The 17,102-nt window shown below is 37.6% G+C and overlaps 2 protein-coding genes across 2 annotated transcripts; both read right to left on the bottom strand.

Annotated features, from left to right (window-relative positions):
- Nucleotides 1-2,318: 2,318 nt before the first annotated feature.
- LOC140170286 (uncharacterized) lies at nt 2,319-8,506 on the bottom strand. The gene is made up of 3 exons (XM_072193655.1): nt 8,474-8,506; nt 5,286-6,093; nt 2,319-3,729 (listed from the first exon to the last, which is right to left on the bottom strand). The coding sequence occupies exons 1-3, from the start codon at nt 8,501-8,503 to the stop codon at nt 2,753-2,755; spliced, it is 1,815 nt and encodes a 604-aa protein (XP_072049756.1). The 5' UTR covers nt 8,504-8,506; the 3' UTR covers nt 2,319-2,752.
- Nucleotides 8,507-13,254: 4,748 nt separating this feature from the next.
- On the bottom strand, nt 13,255-16,153 carry LOC140169486 (uncharacterized). Its single transcript, XM_072192748.1, has 3 exons — nt 16,124-16,153; nt 14,719-15,454; nt 13,255-14,289 (listed from the first exon to the last, which is right to left on the bottom strand). Exons 1-3 carry the CDS (start codon nt 16,151-16,153, stop codon nt 13,355-13,357), a joined length of 1,701 nt encoding a protein of 566 aa, XP_072048849.1. The 3' UTR covers nt 13,255-13,354.
- Between the last annotated feature and the right edge of the window lie 949 nt (nt 16,154-17,102).

The following is a 17,102-nucleotide window of genomic DNA, read 5'->3' as shown; positions in this document are numbered from 1 at the left end:
CTTTATTCTATATTCGGACTATAGAACGTTCGGATTGGCGAACTTAATTTGGTTTTCGGACTAGGGACCCTTCAGACTAGAGAACCTTTGGACTAGCGACCCTTCGGACTAGAGAAAAGTCAGGGAAAATCAAACCGAATGTTTAAATATTTAATCGGATAATTTAATAGATCAATATACAGACTGAGGAAATCACGTCATCGGTATGACATTAACTTTGCATCAATCAGATCCAAGTACTGATTTGAGATTTATTTACCCTTCTTTACATTTCATATACATATCATGTTATCTGATACGCATGCGATAGTACTTTTAATCTGAGTACATTTTATACACTATAATAGAGTCTAGAATATCTGCCAAAATGATATTTTGCCAATGAAATTAACCGTTCTATTAGATGCCATAAAGTCAATAAAATGCTACGATGCAGCTCATTACTGATAAGGTACTCACTATAACTACTTCACAATGTAATCAACATACAATATACAAGAACTTAATAAAGGTTTTATGATATTCTACCAATAAAACGTATCGTTCTATCTAATGCCATACACTATGATACGAGGCACTTCATTGGTGATTCATCAGGCGCTCATCACTACAGATACTACACAATGAAATGAGCATAGAATATACAAGCACTCACACGTTTTTATGATATTCTGTCAATGAAATGAATCGTTCTATCTGATGAGTGATCAGGTGCTCATCACTATAGGTTATATACCAATAATATAATTATGGAAATACGAAGAGGAACTACTTGTTTGTCGGCCATCTGAAAAGGCTGTTTTAAAATCACTGAAATTTATCAAGCTATATAGCAAAAAAGTACATTTTGGAGTTTGATGCTATGAAATGGTATATTTTCTCTCATTATATGACAATTTTGTTCAAATATTTATTACCAAAATTCATCCTCACTGCATTGGTTTATTGTAAATATACGCCCTACCTAATTGTAACGTTCAGATTCGAGGGCGGACTGCCATTTAAAAGGAAGAGCGTTACGATTTCAATGCTAAAAGGTATTTACAAGAAATATTCAAAAAAAGTCTCAGGTCAAACTATGTTGAGTTTATAATTACTTTTTAATCATTTGGCATCTAAATCACTGAGTTTTAAATATGATAATATTTCGCCCGAAATTATGCATATTTCCATTGAAAACTGTGTGATAGGCGATTAGTGGTAATGAACTAACAGTTACTAGCATAAAAGATACAAGAATGGTCTTATGATATTATGCCAATGAAATGAATTGTTCTATGGCATAAATTATGATACGACGCGCTCATTGGTGAGAGATCAGGGGCTCATCAATATAGCTACTACATAACATATACAAGATTATTTGGTCCACAAAATATACCTGTAAGCTATAGAGTCTAAATCAATCAATCACTACTACATGATATTTTGTTTTTACCCTTAGTTCGATGATGGGTGCGTCAATTAATAACAGGAGGAAATTGAACTTAAAAGCCCATAATTTTCCTTCATATCTACACTTTCTCTCACCCTTTCTACATAAACGGAAAGGTAAATACAAACACTTCCAACCGTAATCGAAGGTCTCGTGTCTCTCATCCTTTCTACATAAACGGTAAATGCAAACACTACCAACTGCAATGGAGGGTCCAGGATTGAACCATTTCTAAATTTCACCAACTGGGTGCTCCTTCAAACTCTTAATACATCTAGTACGTCTTTACTTCACCCATGACGACAAATCAGTCCACTTCTATTGACCAATTTGTCTTAATGAGCTTTTATAGGCTATATTAAAGCTAATTAAATTGCGCTCAATGCAAACATCAATGAAATGCTATGTGGCCCATTCCTACAAAACCCGATCCTATTTTTGAGATAGGCACTTTCAAAGATACTTAATTTAAACATCGGTACAATGAAAAAGAGTTTTTGGTGGCGGTGTACATGGAATTCTAGAAAAAGTGGATTTATCTTTTAGAAATAGCTGTTAACTTCATCAATTATACAATCAGGAGTTCATTTATTCTATGTATTTCTAATATACATGTTTGGTAAATTGCATCAAACTGATTTATTATTTCTTTTTCTTGGTTTTTGTCAGAACAGGTCACATATTGCTTTCAATGTGTTTCTCAGCATCCGATGTATATAAGAAAGTAATTAAATCAAATGAAAGAGATAAACATAACAAAAGTGTGATATGAAATATTTTAGACTTGAGATTCATTACGTTAGCACAAAACACGGAAATCTCAACCTGAAAAAGAAACCTAAAATTCGAAAATTCAATGAAAAAACTATGTATTTTCCCTAAGAGCAGTCGTCATTTTCGAGAAAAGAATGAGTCTTTCCATGAAAGAAGCAATTTCTTTATGTTAATGTCCAGATAAATTCTAAAATAGTCTGAAATAACTTTCCTTTTAGTGGAACCCTGCCACCCAACCACCGAGGGAAGGGACAGTCGCCTTTGGAAGTGACTTTGATGTGCCAACACGTACCAGTTCCAAACTGGGGGTCTTTTGGTGAGAAAAATCACACCAAAAAGAGGATCATGGTATGGGGTCCTTCATGAGACTGGGAAAACATTTACCAAAAAAGGGTCTCTCCTTAAGATGGGCAACAGTTGATACAGATACAAGCTTCTCAAAAAGGTCATCAAAATTTGAAATTGTTTGAAAAATAATTATAATAAACTAGCGATCACCCATGCTTCGCGGTCAGCAGCTTATTGTCTAGTGCTTACTATTTATTAAAATCCTGACCATGACTTTGCTCGTTGGATTCGTCTATACATGGATACACACCTGGCATTGGCTACATAGATCGTATCATTGTGCCAGGTGACTCCACGAGGAGAGTACATATTTGTAATGATACACCTAATGAACCTACCCCAATGTGAATACTGGTGAATGTGTCCAGTATTAGCAAAGGGGCAATCATTGTCTGCTGGATTAAAGTGCATTACAGCGATGTATATGTGATATTCCTCATCACATGTAATTCCTGCTGGCATACCTGGTTTCCCATCAACAGTGAAACTTTCCAATGAGAAGATGACATCACCTGCATAGTTTACTGCGTGGACCTTCTTGACCGCCCAATCACACACAAAGATCTGCTGATTGTTATTGGTTGTCATGTAATGTGGCTTGATGTTGAGCTTGACAGTGCTGATCAACCGTCCATCATCTGCATCATGTATGGTGATCAACTTTCTTGTCACACAACTCACCAATATATCACCATTGGACGCAACTGATATGGAGAATGGTTGTACCATAGTGGTCTGATTCTCATCTGATAGCACAGAGAACATTCGCAGATACGTACCTTTCTCATTGAAAATTTTCACGTATTGAGACTCTGTATCTGCTATTGCGATTTCACTTCGTGATGTAATAGCTACGTCTTGAGGAGATATCATCCGTGCCTCAGGTTTGTCATCTGGTGGATGGAGCGTGTACTTGAACTTACCGCCATGGCTGAATACGTATGCCCGTCGTGGTGGGTGCTTGTCTTCTTCCCAATTAGGAAAGTCGGTAACTACCACATCGGAATTGTTGCATACCCCGATTCCGCCATTTTGCAGAAACTCTCCTTCTGCTTCACCTTCCTTGCCAAATTCCCTGATGAGACGCCAATTATTGCTGCTGTGTGAACTTACTGACGCAGATGCAGTATCGCTGGCTTGTTTTTGGAATGTCACTGGTTCATCCGCTAAACCTATAGCATTAAAATAATTGGAGTCTATGCATTAGATTCAACGAATGAAATGAATGGTTTTGTTTAAAACGTTATGCGTGATCAATATTGTATTTATTATGCAAATAAACAATTTCAATGGACTGGTAGCTAACCATTTGTTACCATTGAAGGTCGCGCATTTATACATGAATGAACATGAAAGGAGCTCTTGGCTCATGTGTTATCGTGAACATAGGGGAACGGCGGGTAATCCCACTCTTGATATAAGTATGGTGTAGTAATAGGCTTAAATGAAAATGTGTTCGGAATTACCCCACTGTCCCCTATAGTGTCTTCTTCATTTATTTACGTCATCAGCCCGCTGCCTTGAAAATCAATTTTGCTTCGAACGGGGGTGGACCGCATTTTACCAACACAGTTTCTCTTTTTTTGAAAAGAAATACGAATACAAAAATTGCAACGAGTGTCAACTTGCAATGTAATAATTATTCTCTTCGAATGGAGTTAAACTTGTTTTGCAATAGATATGCCCTTTACAGTGAACAATAAATTTATTTCTAGTATTGTGTACAAATTTCTGGAACATAATGGAATTGAATAGTCATGATTACCACAGTAGTAAATGCTGGCACGGTGCCAATAATCATGGCACAGTACAGTACAGTACAGTACAGTGCAGTACATACAGTACAGTGCAGTACATTACAGTACAGTACAGTAGAGTACAGTAGGCCCTACCATTGAGGCATATTGACCTTGACCTATTCTGCTGTGTTAGCTGGGTAACGAAACATCCAAGATGGTGCAATCATATCCTTATTTGATTTGTTTCATCAAAACGAACATTTTGATACCTCTTTTGGCAAAATCGGAGCACTTTGATGTTTTCGACCCCCATAGAGGCAAAAACGTGACCTTTGACCTTTTTGGTTATAACTCAAGAACAATGCGTTTCCTGAATCCTTGTGACCTGGGGTATACATTGGAATGGTTTTCAACACAATTTGAGCAAGTTTGAAATTTTGACCCTATGCAAAGTTCGATGACCTTTTACTCCCCTTGGGGCCAGTTTATATTTTTGGGAACATCCTGATTATGTTTTAGGGTCATCTTAGGAACCTAAAAAATTTGGTTTGGTTTGGTCCTGTGGGGGGGTGCACAGAAAGTGGTCCTAGCTCCCCGAGTATTACTGTTACTAAGGACTATCAACAACAACCAAAATTGCCAAAAGTCACTTTTTGTGATTTTCTCCATGTTTGTTACACCAAATCTGTATTTACTTTCATATGTCTTGCGCGAGAATTTAAGAGGTTATGGTACTTGTGCACAGCTGCTTTAAAATGATCAAATCAGGTTTCCTTTCGTTATATTTTGACTTGTATGTGAAATCTAATGCCAAATTAGGTCGATGCATCTGGCACTAGTGGTAGTTTAAAAATGGGCTTGACGAAAAAAATTGGAAGAAGCAGACAAATCTTTGACAGTTCCACGATATTAAGCGGTTACACTGCCTGACATAACTACAACATTAACAAAAACTGTATTGAGCAATAACAACAACAACAATTCCTTACCATCAATCACCTCCAGTGCTTCTGCTAGACTTGGGCGATATTTTGGGTTTGCATTCCAACAACGCCATATGAGAACTCCCAGTGCTTTAGGGAAATCCGCTGGAATAGTCGGCTTCAAGTTTTCTCCACCTACACGGAATACTACTTGCAGAGGTTCCATTCCATCAAATGGAGGCTTTCCTGTGCCTATCTCCAGCACCAGCATTCCATACGCATAGATGTCAGTCTTGAAGGAGAAGTGGTCATCTTTGTGGATTTCAGGTGCCATGTAACGCCACGTGCCTTTCGCGGTCGACGTAGTCTCTGAGTCAGTCATTTCTCTTGCTAGCCCAAAGTCAGATAGTTTTAAGACATTGTCTTCAAAGACAAGGGAATTGGAGGCCTTCACGTCTCTATGCAGGAGCCGTTTTTGGTGCAGATATTGTAGCCCTAGGGCGGACTCTCGGGCCCATTTCTTCAACAATTTGACGGAGATTTCAGATCCTTCGTGTTGAGTAAGATAGTCGCGGACTGTACCATTTGGCGCGTATTCAAGTAACAAGATCTTTGTGCCCATGTGACCATCCAAGACGCCGTAAAGCTTGACAATGTTTGGATGATCGAGAATTTTCATGAGCAAAGCTTCTTCTTTTAAGTCTTCTTCTGCAATGCTTTTTGCTGCTCCTACCTTTACATTCAAGAACGGCTTTTTAAATGTTACCTTATACACTATACCAAAACTGCCTCTTCCAAGCTTTTCATGAAAATTTAGATCTGAAAATGTCATTCCCGATGTTGCAGGAGAAGAACGTGACACTTCGTCTTCAACCTATAGAGAAGAATGAAACATTTGAACTTTTCAGATGCTTGATATTATCTAATATTTTTAAAACGTGTATACACTGACTGGCTGCCTGTGGTTCCTGGTGTCTCGCAGGGATCCATCTTGGGACCCCTCCTCTTTGTGTTGTCCAGTCTTGCCCTGTTTGCTGATGATGCTAAATGTTTTTTGAATATTGACAGTTTTGATGATTGCCAATTGCTCCAGAATGATCTCAATGCGCTTGTTGATTGGAGCAGCACCTGGGAGTTAAATTTTCATCCCTCCAAGTGTCAAGTTATTTCGGTCACCAGAAAACGAAAACCATTTCATTTTGACTATTTCATGAACAGCATTAAACTTAGTTCTGTTAAATCCAATTAAGATCTTGGAATTGAAATATCTTCAAAACAAGCCTAGAATACTCATATTAACAATGTAATCAAAAGTGCATATAAAATTGGGCCTAATTAAGCGCACTCTAGGTTTTAATGCACCTGTGAAAGTCACCAAAGCCCTGTATCTTGTCCTGATCAGGAGTGATCTTGAGTGACTCCAGACACAATGTTGAGTGACTGGACGGTGTCCAGAGACGAGCTACCAAATTCATTATGCACTATCCTGATCTGGACTATCGTTACCGCTTGTGCCTTTTTTGGCCAGCCGAAAGGGAGGAGGATTTTTGCACGCCAGGGGTGGGGGGGAGGGTGGTGGGGGTGTTGGAAGCGATTTTAGGTACATGATTCATGGCGTACCTTTTAAATAATATGCTCCAAAACACATTTGCACTGATAGACCTACCAAGGGGGAGAGAGCAGGCACCCTTTAGGGGCTGTGCAATAATTATGAGCCCTGGGGAGGGGTAAAATTGGGGGGGCAAGAAATTTTGGCGAGCCGAAAGGGGGGGCAAGCAATTTTTTTTTTTTTTTTAAGGTGGCAAGCGATTTTTGGCACGCATTCATGGGGCGCCTTTTTAATAAAACGCTATAAAAAGGCTTAGGAAAACAGTACAGAAACGCTTAAATATAATGCACATTTTCCTGCTCGCTGCGCTCGCAACATACATCTAGACCATTTAGGGTTTGCAATTTGGGATCCCAAAAATTTGGCATGTTCAGGGGGGGGGGGGCAAAGATTTTTTGTCGGGCCGAGCGGGGCGGGCAAGTGATTTTTAGCGGGCCGAGGGGGGGCAAGCGATTTTGGCGAGCCGTTTGAAATTCCCCCAGTTCCGGCCATGATATTTTTCCGAGTGCCTATTACCCATGCACATTCGATTCGGAACATTTTCTGAACAGATTTGTAATGTTGAGCTCCTATTCTATCGTTTTTATCAAAATTACCAAGAGTCACTCAAATTTGGTTCCCTCGGGATGCCGATATATTTCGCAGACCCCCTATATCGCCCGGTAGTCTCATGTTAATGTAAAAAATACTCACGGACATGATAGAGAGCCCCCTATATCGACCGGTAGTTTCATGTTAATGAAAAATAATATGACGGACATGACAGGAAGACCCCCGATATCGACCGGTAGTCTCATGTTAATGAAAAAATATACTCATGGACATGATAGGAAGACCCCCTATATCGACCGGTAGTCTCATGTTAATGAAAAAATATACTCATGGACATGACAGAAGACCCCCTATATCGCCCGGTAGTCTCATGTCTATGAAATAAATATCACGGATATGATAGGAAGACCCCCTATGTCGACCGGTAGTCTCATGTTAATGAAAACAATATCACGGACATGATAGAAAGCCCCCCATATATCGACCGGTAGTTTCATGTTAATGAAAAAATGTACTCTCGGACATGATAGAAGACCCCCTATATCGCCCGGTAGTCTCATGTTAATAAAAAAATACTCACGGACATGATAGAAAGACCCCTATATCGACCGGTAGTCTCATGTTAATGAAAATAATATAACGGACATGATGGGAAGACCCCCTATATTGACCGGTAGTCTCATGTTAATGAAAAAATATACTAATGGACATGATAGAAGACCCCCTATATCGCCCGGCAGTCTCATGTTAATGAAAAAATATGCTCATGGACATGATAGAAGACCCCTATATCGCCCGGTGGTCTCATGTTAATGTAAAAAAATACTCACGGACATGATAGAGAGCCCCCTATATCGACCGGTAGTCTCATGTTAATGAAAATAATATGACGGACATGATAGGAAGACCCAAGCATTATGTTAAATTTATACATTCTTTTCAATAATTACATTCTTTAAGGCACATTCAGATTAGCTTAAATTCAGTCCATACACAACTGTCAACTACGTCCACTTATCAACGAAATCTAGTTTATAATACGTGTATTTCTTTACCCCACTTTAAAAACATATACTGGTACACAATCACTTACCGATAAGGATAAGCCCTCGTTGTCTGCCATATTAGTTCCTTTACCTGTTGGCCTATGCCAGTAATGTATGAGCATCGAACACTCAAAATCATTGAACCCATTCACTCGATCAATGAAACTCAAAACTAGTTCAATACTTGTCATCTTTACAATGCTAACACACAAGTTGCATTTTTGTTTAAAATTATATCGGAAAAATCCCAAAAGTAGTAAGAATTTTCCTATTGCATACCTTCGACGCAACAGAAATTTGTAATATTTATATAATACATGTGACGCCGGCGATCAAAGTTTCGAAAAAATAATTTATTATTATCACTATTATCATACCCTTATTATTAGTAGTGGGCCTACTATTACTAGGTGTTATTATTATCATTATTATTATTATTATTATTAGTAGTAGTAGTAGTAGTCGTAGTTATAGTGTTATTGTTGTTATTATTATTATTATTATTATTATTATTTTTATTATTATTATTATTATTAATATTATCATTATTATTATTATTATTATTATTATTATTGTTATTTATTATTATTATTATTATTATTATTATTATTATTATTATTATTATTATTATTATTATTATAGTCGTCATATAATCATAAAAATTTAAGCAAACCAATCGCTGATATTGATATTCCTTAGATATGCTAACATTAGTGTTAATGAAAATTAATATGTAACAACCAAGAATCTATTCTAACCAAAATAGTCTTCTTTTACATTATACTATCAATAACCGCAGTGTGGTTGCTTCCAACAGGAGATAACTTCACTTCAATTCTTTTTGTCTGGTATCAGAGTAAAGAACGTTCTGGACACATAATATTTGCTTAGGAGTTGACCTTACAAGGGCAAAAGGCCTCAAGGATACCAAGGCCAAGGCTGCAGCCCCAGTGGGGCAGGAGGGCAAGAGCGAACAGATTCCCCCTGTGGTACGCAACTTTTTGCATGTACTAAATCAGATTCGCATAGGTGTAAAAATGTCGACAATTTTAGGTTAAAGTATACTGAGCGGTCAAATTTGAAACCTACACAGATTTTGTTGAACTTAATGGAATTTAATCAGAATACATTTGCTATAACAAACGTCGCAAAGATAATAATACAGAGAAGCCTTTGAGGAGAAGGTTTTAAAATGGAAACTATAATTATAACACCTCTAACTTGAATAAAATAACCTGTGTTGTAGTTGTGGGACAATGAAGGTGCGGGGATGGTGAGGGGGATGGGGTTCGTGTGTGAACGGTATAGGTGTGGTATGTGGAACTGGGTGTGGGCTGGGGTGTGTGAGTCTTAAGGAAAAGTTTTAAATAATGTTACTGAATCGTGTTTAAAGGCAAAAGTAACGTGTGTTTTCCTTAGAATCCTACTGAGCTTGAATTATAAATTATGGTGTAAACCAGTAGCAACAGGTGCACAATGCCGTCACTATTCGTAATAAGTAAATTCCAGATGATTTGAGTAACGTGAATTTCGCATTGTGGTGGTGAATACATGAACAGTTCTAGGGGAGCATTTTCTTTTATCGTTCAAAATGATAATGTCAGTGATTAGTCAACATAACCATATGAATTATGCAGTACTAACTATTGTACTTTTACACTCTCGCATGAGGTCAGCCCAGAACAGAGCGTCATATCAGATTGTCACACAGTACTAATTGAACTGAATTGAATTGAATTGAATTGAATTGAATTGAATTGATATAAAGGTCGGTGCTACCCACGACCAAGATTTACCAAGCCATGATAGTCAGGTATCTACGGGAATTTAATGATGACCCCCCCCCCTCCCCCAGCCAGGACTCTATCAAACCAACTTTTTAGCTTCCTTTTATGGTCATATGACACATTCAAGATATTTACCAAAAATAATTCCCAGCATGTTGGCTATATTCAAGGTTAAAGGTCAACACAGTGGTCAAATTTGGTTAACAAGAACATCGTATTTTTTCTCTCATTGCAAGGAATCAGAAAAAATATAGTTTGACCTACCTGTGACATACCATCATTTGGGGGGGGGGGGTTAAGGCGAAGTCAATACAGAGGTATTCAAGAAAGTCGACTTTGCAGAGTTCTGATTTGTGATTTATTTATCCTTCGTTATTACAATAACATTTCATCGAGATATGAATAACATATATCATGTTAAAACTGATAGACAGTTTATTGGTGAATGATCAAATGCTCATCGCTATAGCTACTACACATCAGAACAATATATACATAATAATAATACTTTTTTCAGATAATATTATTATTTTGTTGATTATATTTAAAAATATAATGACATTTACATTTCATCTACATATGAATAACACATGATGTTAAAACTGATAAGCATTCAAGAAGTACTTTCGTCAATCTGTGTACCTTTATATACATGAGGCTAACATTTCTTCTAATAAAATGACTCGTTCTAAGGGATGACTGGTTCAAACAGTATACCGTGCATCTCATTGGTAATGGTGAGGATTAGTTGCTCGTTACTATAGCTTTTACACAATGTAATCAGCAAAATGTATACCAGAACACACAATATCTAAATATGTTTCGAGGGTTCAGAACCAGAAACCCTTAACTCACTTTTTGGCCATTTTGAGATTTTGGTTCGTCCAAGCAGGTACGCATCACTATTCGCTGTCGAAGTGACGTCATAATCGGATTAACTACCATAGCAATAGATGAATATAATTTTTGAATAGATCGCCCTTCACTACAAGCAGATTGCACTAATCACCTGTCAGCAAACATAGATTGAATACAATACCGCTCTTTTGAAAGATACTAATCTTACAGGTGCGAGTAATAAACCTTTCTTTGACATCTATGGTACCGCGTGAACGTTGTAGTGCAAGGCGATATAGTCGAAATTGTATTCATTTATTGCTATGGTAGTTAATCCGATTAACTACCATGACTACGTCACTTCGACGGCGAATAGCTACAACAACACACGAACACAAAAGGTCTTTTGACCCTGTCGTGATACCCATTTCTAATATTTTGAGCAATTTTGTACTACTACAGGGTAATTAGTCATGTAAATCATTGCAAATTTACTGAACCCCGAACCTGCATACTTATTTAAATTATAAAAGGTCAAATTGGGCATTGGTATTAAACAATACATTCATTTATCCATTTCAATACAACATGAATTATTTCTTCAAATAACATGTACACTCATTATGCTCATATCAATCTACAAAATGATAACACATAGTAAAGTACAAAATGATTTGCAGTTAATTGATATCCTGGAGAATTTCGAAAGACCGGTGTGAGTGATATTGTTGGTGAAGTAGGAAGTGTGGGTCACAAAAGTACAGGCCTTGCATAGTTTGTTGCAAGAGCTACATTCAGCTTGTGAGGGTGCATCGGATACCTTGGATTAGAGGCGAGCTGAAACGAGGAGGGATTTGCAGAGGGAGGCACATGCCCTGGGTGCCACCTTGAGGGGACCCCGACATTGACCAATTCAGCGATTCAGCGCCCCCCTCCAAGCGATGAAAGTCACAATTTTGCGAGCTTCGCGAGCATTTCAGCACAAATACTCATTTAAAAGATCAATTTAAGACCGAAATTTACTGAACATTATTTTAACCAAGTGAGTGGTATTATGCAGATTTTCGCAATTGTTTCAAGAAGGGGGCATTATGTATCCTTGGCCACAACCCCTAGATACGCCACTGTACATGTGGGCGAATCTAAATTCAAATCCAGGAAAGGAATGAAGATATTCAGCACGTTCATGACATTTTCTTTCATAGTGGATTTCCGATCCTGCTAATGACTCATGGTTTAAAAATAATTGGAATTATTTATTTCCATATAATTTTGATGTTAAATTGCTGAAAGTATTCTCTTTTTAGTGGTATCAAAATGATTATTTTTTAAGTTCCTGGTTTTGTGGCTTGAAAGAGTATCCTCGGGTTATTATTCTGCATTTCATGCTCACCCAATCACGAAATTGATTTCACCTCAATACTGCACCAATTCAGACCGCAAAAACAGGAACAACAAACTAGCAAACAAATCAAAAATTGTGTCAGTATAATAATGTTTGCGTCTTGCAGGCGATATTGAATTGGCCACTACACACATGACAAAGGAATTATGTTGCAACAGAATAATTTAATAATATGTGACCATCCACCACAACTGAGCCCGGATGTCTCCAGTGCCACTATTGAGATATGCTCCATTGAACTTAACAATAAACAATAGGAAACAAAGGATTTATTGACTGTTTTATTGATTTTCACTACTTAAATGTCAAGTACTATAAGACATGATATACATCATTTTGAAGCTAATTTCAAACAGAATATTTTGGTTGAATATCTCAAAAATAATGATTGGCGACTTCAGGGCTCAGTTGTGCTGGATGGTCACATATTAACTTAAAGTAAATGTGCATTAAACCGCGTTCACGGAAACTGTGTTTCAATCCATAAAATGAATGGGTGGGGAAATACATGAAGCAAAACAGACTGCAATACCTCGAGGGTTTCAGAACCAGAAAGCCTTAACTCACTATGAACTGCTCTTATAAAATTAGCGTAAAGTTGGCTATTTGCTTTGGGCTTCAAAAATCGATATTTCCTCCGCAATGTCTTTTATTTTCTATTGAATTTTGTCATAATTAATAGACTGTATCTTCTAAAGTGCCCTGGTGAATTATGCTTATTTTATGGGATCGTGTGATTGTGAGTTGAGGCTCTCAACCCTCGACCTCTTAGAAATATTCGTAAATTACTCAACATACTTAGCATAGATAGTGAACTATCTATGAACTCAAGTATCTGCATTTTCATGCTAAGTGTCGCTCATTTAAATTTAAATACACGTAAATCAATATTGCCGCGTTTACCCTTTGCTATACATTGATACACCGGTAAAATTAGCCACATGAATTATATCATTGTACCAGGTGATTCCACGAGGAAAGTACATATTTGTGATGATGCATCGCATGAACCGACCCCATGGTAAATACTGGTGAATATGCCCAGTATTAGTAATGCTATGATTGTTTGCTGGATCATACTGACTTACAGCGATGTATACGTGATTTTCCTCATCACATGTAAGACCTGCTGGCTTACCTGGTTTCCCATCAACAGTGAAACTTTCCAATGAGAAGATGACATCACCTGCATAGTTTACTGCATGAACTTTCTTGACTTCCCAATCACTCACAAAGATATACTGCTTGTTATTGGTTGCCATGAAATGTGGCTGGATGCTGAGATTGACAGTGTTGACCAACTTTTCATCATCACCATCATGTATGGTGATCACCTTCCTGATCCTACAACCCACCAATATATCACCATTGGAAGCAACTGATATGGACCATGGTTGTACCTCAATGGATTGACTCTCATCTGTTCCTACAGAAAACATACGCAGATACGTACCTTTCTCATTGAAAAGTTTCACGTATTGAGACTCTGTATCAACTATTGCGATTTGGCCATGTGATGTAACAGCTACGTCACGAGTAGATACCATCCATGCCTCTGGTTTGTCATCTGGTGGGCGGAGTGTGCACTTGAACTTACCGTCATGGCTGAATAGGTATGCGCGTCGTGGTGGGTGCCTGTCTTTTTGCCATTTAGGAAATTCGGTAACTACCACATCAGAATTGTTGCATACTGCGATACAACAATTTTTCCGAAACTCTCCCTCTGTCTCCCCTTTCTTACCGAATTCCTTGATGAGACGCCATTTGTTGCTGTTGTCTGAACTTGTTGACTCCGATGCAGTCTCACTTTGGCATGCCATTGCATCAGCTAAACCTAAAGTATCAAAATATTGCGTTTTGCCTATAAGCGTATGATATGTTGTAATTTTATTTTAATACAATGTAAAGACCGTCAAATCGCAAATATCAACTGGTTAAATTAATATGCAAAAACTTTACTAACAATTTTTGGGCAAAGTTGGACAAAGTTTACCCAAAGTAGGTTACAGCCTTATTGTAACAAGCTGAGGAGGACGCCCTCAATATTTTTCAAAATTCTGTTTTTACACGATTATAATGTACTTTATAAAACTTTCCGTGCAAAAGTCAAGTCTTCTCATGTAGTTTTGTCAAAATCCGATATTTTAAATAAAACGCAGGAACCGTCGTTTTATTATCACGATGGAAATATTAGTCGAACGCGTACGCGATTTTCATAACACAGTACGTACATATTTAGCTGGAACAATAATAATTTCCTTACCATCGATCACATCCAGTGCTTCCTCTAGACTTGGGCGATATTTTGGGTTTGCGTTCCAGCATCGAAATATTAGATCTCCCAATGCGTCGGGGAATTCCGGTGGAATAGTTGGCGTGGCGTGTACTGTGGCTACTTTATAAACCACATGTGCTGACAATTCTAGATCTTCAAACGGAGGTTTTCCCGTGCCAATCTCCCGTACCAGCATTCCATACGCGTAGATATCACTCTTGAAGGAGAAGTGATCATTTGTGTGGATTTCAGGCGCCATGTAACGCCACGTGCCTTTGGCGGAAGAAGTAGTCTCTGAGTCGGTCATCTCTCTAGCTAGTCCAAAGTCCGATAGCTTTAATACATTACTTTCAAACAGAAGGGCGTTGGAAGCTTTCACATCTCTATGCAGGAGCCGTTTTTGATGAAGATATTGTAGAGCTAGGGCAGACTCTCTTGACCATTTCTTTAACAATTTGATGGGGGTTTGAGATCCTTGGTGTTGCGTAAGATAGTCGCGGACTGTACCATTTGGCGCGTATTCAAGTAACAAGATCTTTGAAGCCAATCGATCATCCAAGACGTCGTAAAGCTTGACGATGTTTGGATGATCGATATTCTTCATTAGCTTAGCCTCTTCTTTCATGTCAACTTCTGCAATACATTTTGCTGCTGCTTCGTTTATATCGTAGTATGGTGTCTTAAATGTTACTTTATACACGATGCCGTAACTTCCCCTTCCAAGCTGTTTGTGAAATTCCAGATCCGATACTTGTAGTTTTGGTGCTTCAGGACGAGATGACGATGTTGCTTTATACCCAGCCCGTGGAGGAAATAAATATCAACCTTAGATGTATAGAATATTATTTGATAAATGTTTATAATAGTGGTTAGTTTAACAGGGGAACCAATGTAAATGCAGCATGATCTTGATACCTTTTAAAAGAATCGAATCGACCACAAAATTAGTAGGTGCCGGCCAAAAAATTTGGACAGGGGAGTCTGTGGAGTGGGATGGAAATTAAGACTATACATCAAAAAAAATATAATTTTCTGTTTTATTTAATTGATATTGGTATCGTGTTATACGTTCTTGCTGTCAAAGATTCCTTAAGGAGTGTCATGCCAAATGAAAAAGAAAAACAAAGTGCAGGATATGATAGAAATAATTTCCCCACCGTGGTGCTACTCCTCATAAGACCACATTCCTATTCCTATTTGGGTCTATATCTCAAAATGACCCCGGATGACATATACCACAATATATTGCCGAAGTCACATGGTTCCGCTACGGTGCGGTAACCGCTCTAGTTTTAATTCACATTCGGAATAATTTATACACGTGTAAAAGTAACTTGTCAACTAAATTTTATATTATTTCTATACAGCACTTGTATAACATAAAATCACTTACCGATACGGATAAATCCTCGTTGTCCGCCATAGTAGTTCCCTGTTACACCAGTATGTGTGAGCATCGAAAACCAAGAGTCAGTGAACCCATTCTCTCAATTCAATAATGCATAATAGAAGTTCAATACTAGTCTATTGTGAATAAAATGAGAAAATATCGCAAATATGTGAATTCCCTGTTAAATGCTTAATAATCAAGTTGCTTTTTTGTCTTTTAAAATTATATTGGGAAATTCCAAATCTAGTCTTCAGAATTTTTCTATTGCCTTACTTCGATGCAACATGAATTTTTAATGTCAACATGTGACGCGATAATGCGCCGTTAGTTTCGAAAAATAATTTATAGTAGTAGAGTAGTATACAAGTGTTATTATTGTTAAAAAAGTAAATTTCAAAAATATAATAATAAAGTTATTCATCATGGTTATTCTCAAGAATTTTTTGCGAATTCTTTGTCGTGATAAATATCTCGGTCAAGCGAGCATATGGCTGTGTCGTTGTAAAAAAGCCTGATATAAATAATATATATTGTTGACTATAATGTCAAGAATAATTTGACAACACGTTTTTGACTAATCTGATATATTTTCATACAAAAAGGTTTTTTTTTAAATTATACTTGATGCCTCAGTGTCAGCCGGAGACAACTTCACCTCCAGAAATGTTTGGTGTGGTAGCACTGCTACCACACTGCTACCGTAGCAGAGTGGATAAGTTTCGGGCTTCATGGTTTTGTCAGTTGAAATTATTTGCTGATTAGTACTTTTTCGCTCTTTGGGGAGTGTGTGGACAAAAATGGGCACAATATCTAAAAGCTCATGTAGGGTAAGGGGTGGAAGATTCTCCTTTATCACATTTGGCTACGCAACTGTTTGCTAGTACTAAAGGAGCTTTGTACGGGTGTGAATCTTTCACCCTTGGGAAACTCAAGAATTTGAATGACACATTAATATAATACAGTAAGCAAAAGAATTAAGGCA

The sequence above is a fragment of the Amphiura filiformis genome, chromosome 14 (genome assembly GCF_039555335.1).
Source record: "Amphiura filiformis chromosome 14, Afil_fr2py, whole genome shotgun sequence".
NCBI lineage: Eukaryota > Metazoa > Echinodermata > Ophiuroidea > Amphilepidida > Amphiuridae > Amphiura > Amphiura filiformis.
Note: the sequence above shows the minus strand (reverse complement) of the source record. Positions and strands in the feature narration are given on the sequence as shown.

Bases quoted from the DNA above. Each gene is read 5' to 3' on its own strand.
- LOC140169486 (XM_072192748.1), bottom strand. From the start codon at position 16,153: ATGGCGGACAACGAGGATTTATCCGTATCG. The intron at 15,455-16,123 runs GTAAGTGATTTT...TTTCACAAACAG, and splicing joins ACGAGGATTTATCCGTATCG to CTTGGAAGGGGAAGTTACGG. The intron at 14,290-14,718 runs GTAAGGAAATTA...TTGATACTTTAG, and splicing joins AGCACTGGATGTGATCGATG to GTTTAGCTGATGCAATGGCA.
- LOC140170286 (XM_072193655.1), bottom strand. From the start codon at position 8,503: ATGGCAGACAACGAGGGCTTATCCTTATCG. The intron at 6,094-8,473 runs GTAAGTGATTGT...TCTTCTCTATAG, and splicing joins ACGAGGGCTTATCCTTATCG to GTTGAAGACGAAGTGTCACG. The intron at 3,730-5,285 runs GTAAGGAATTGT...TTAATGCTATAG, and splicing joins AGCACTGGAGGTGATTGATG to GTTTAGCGGATGAACCAGTG.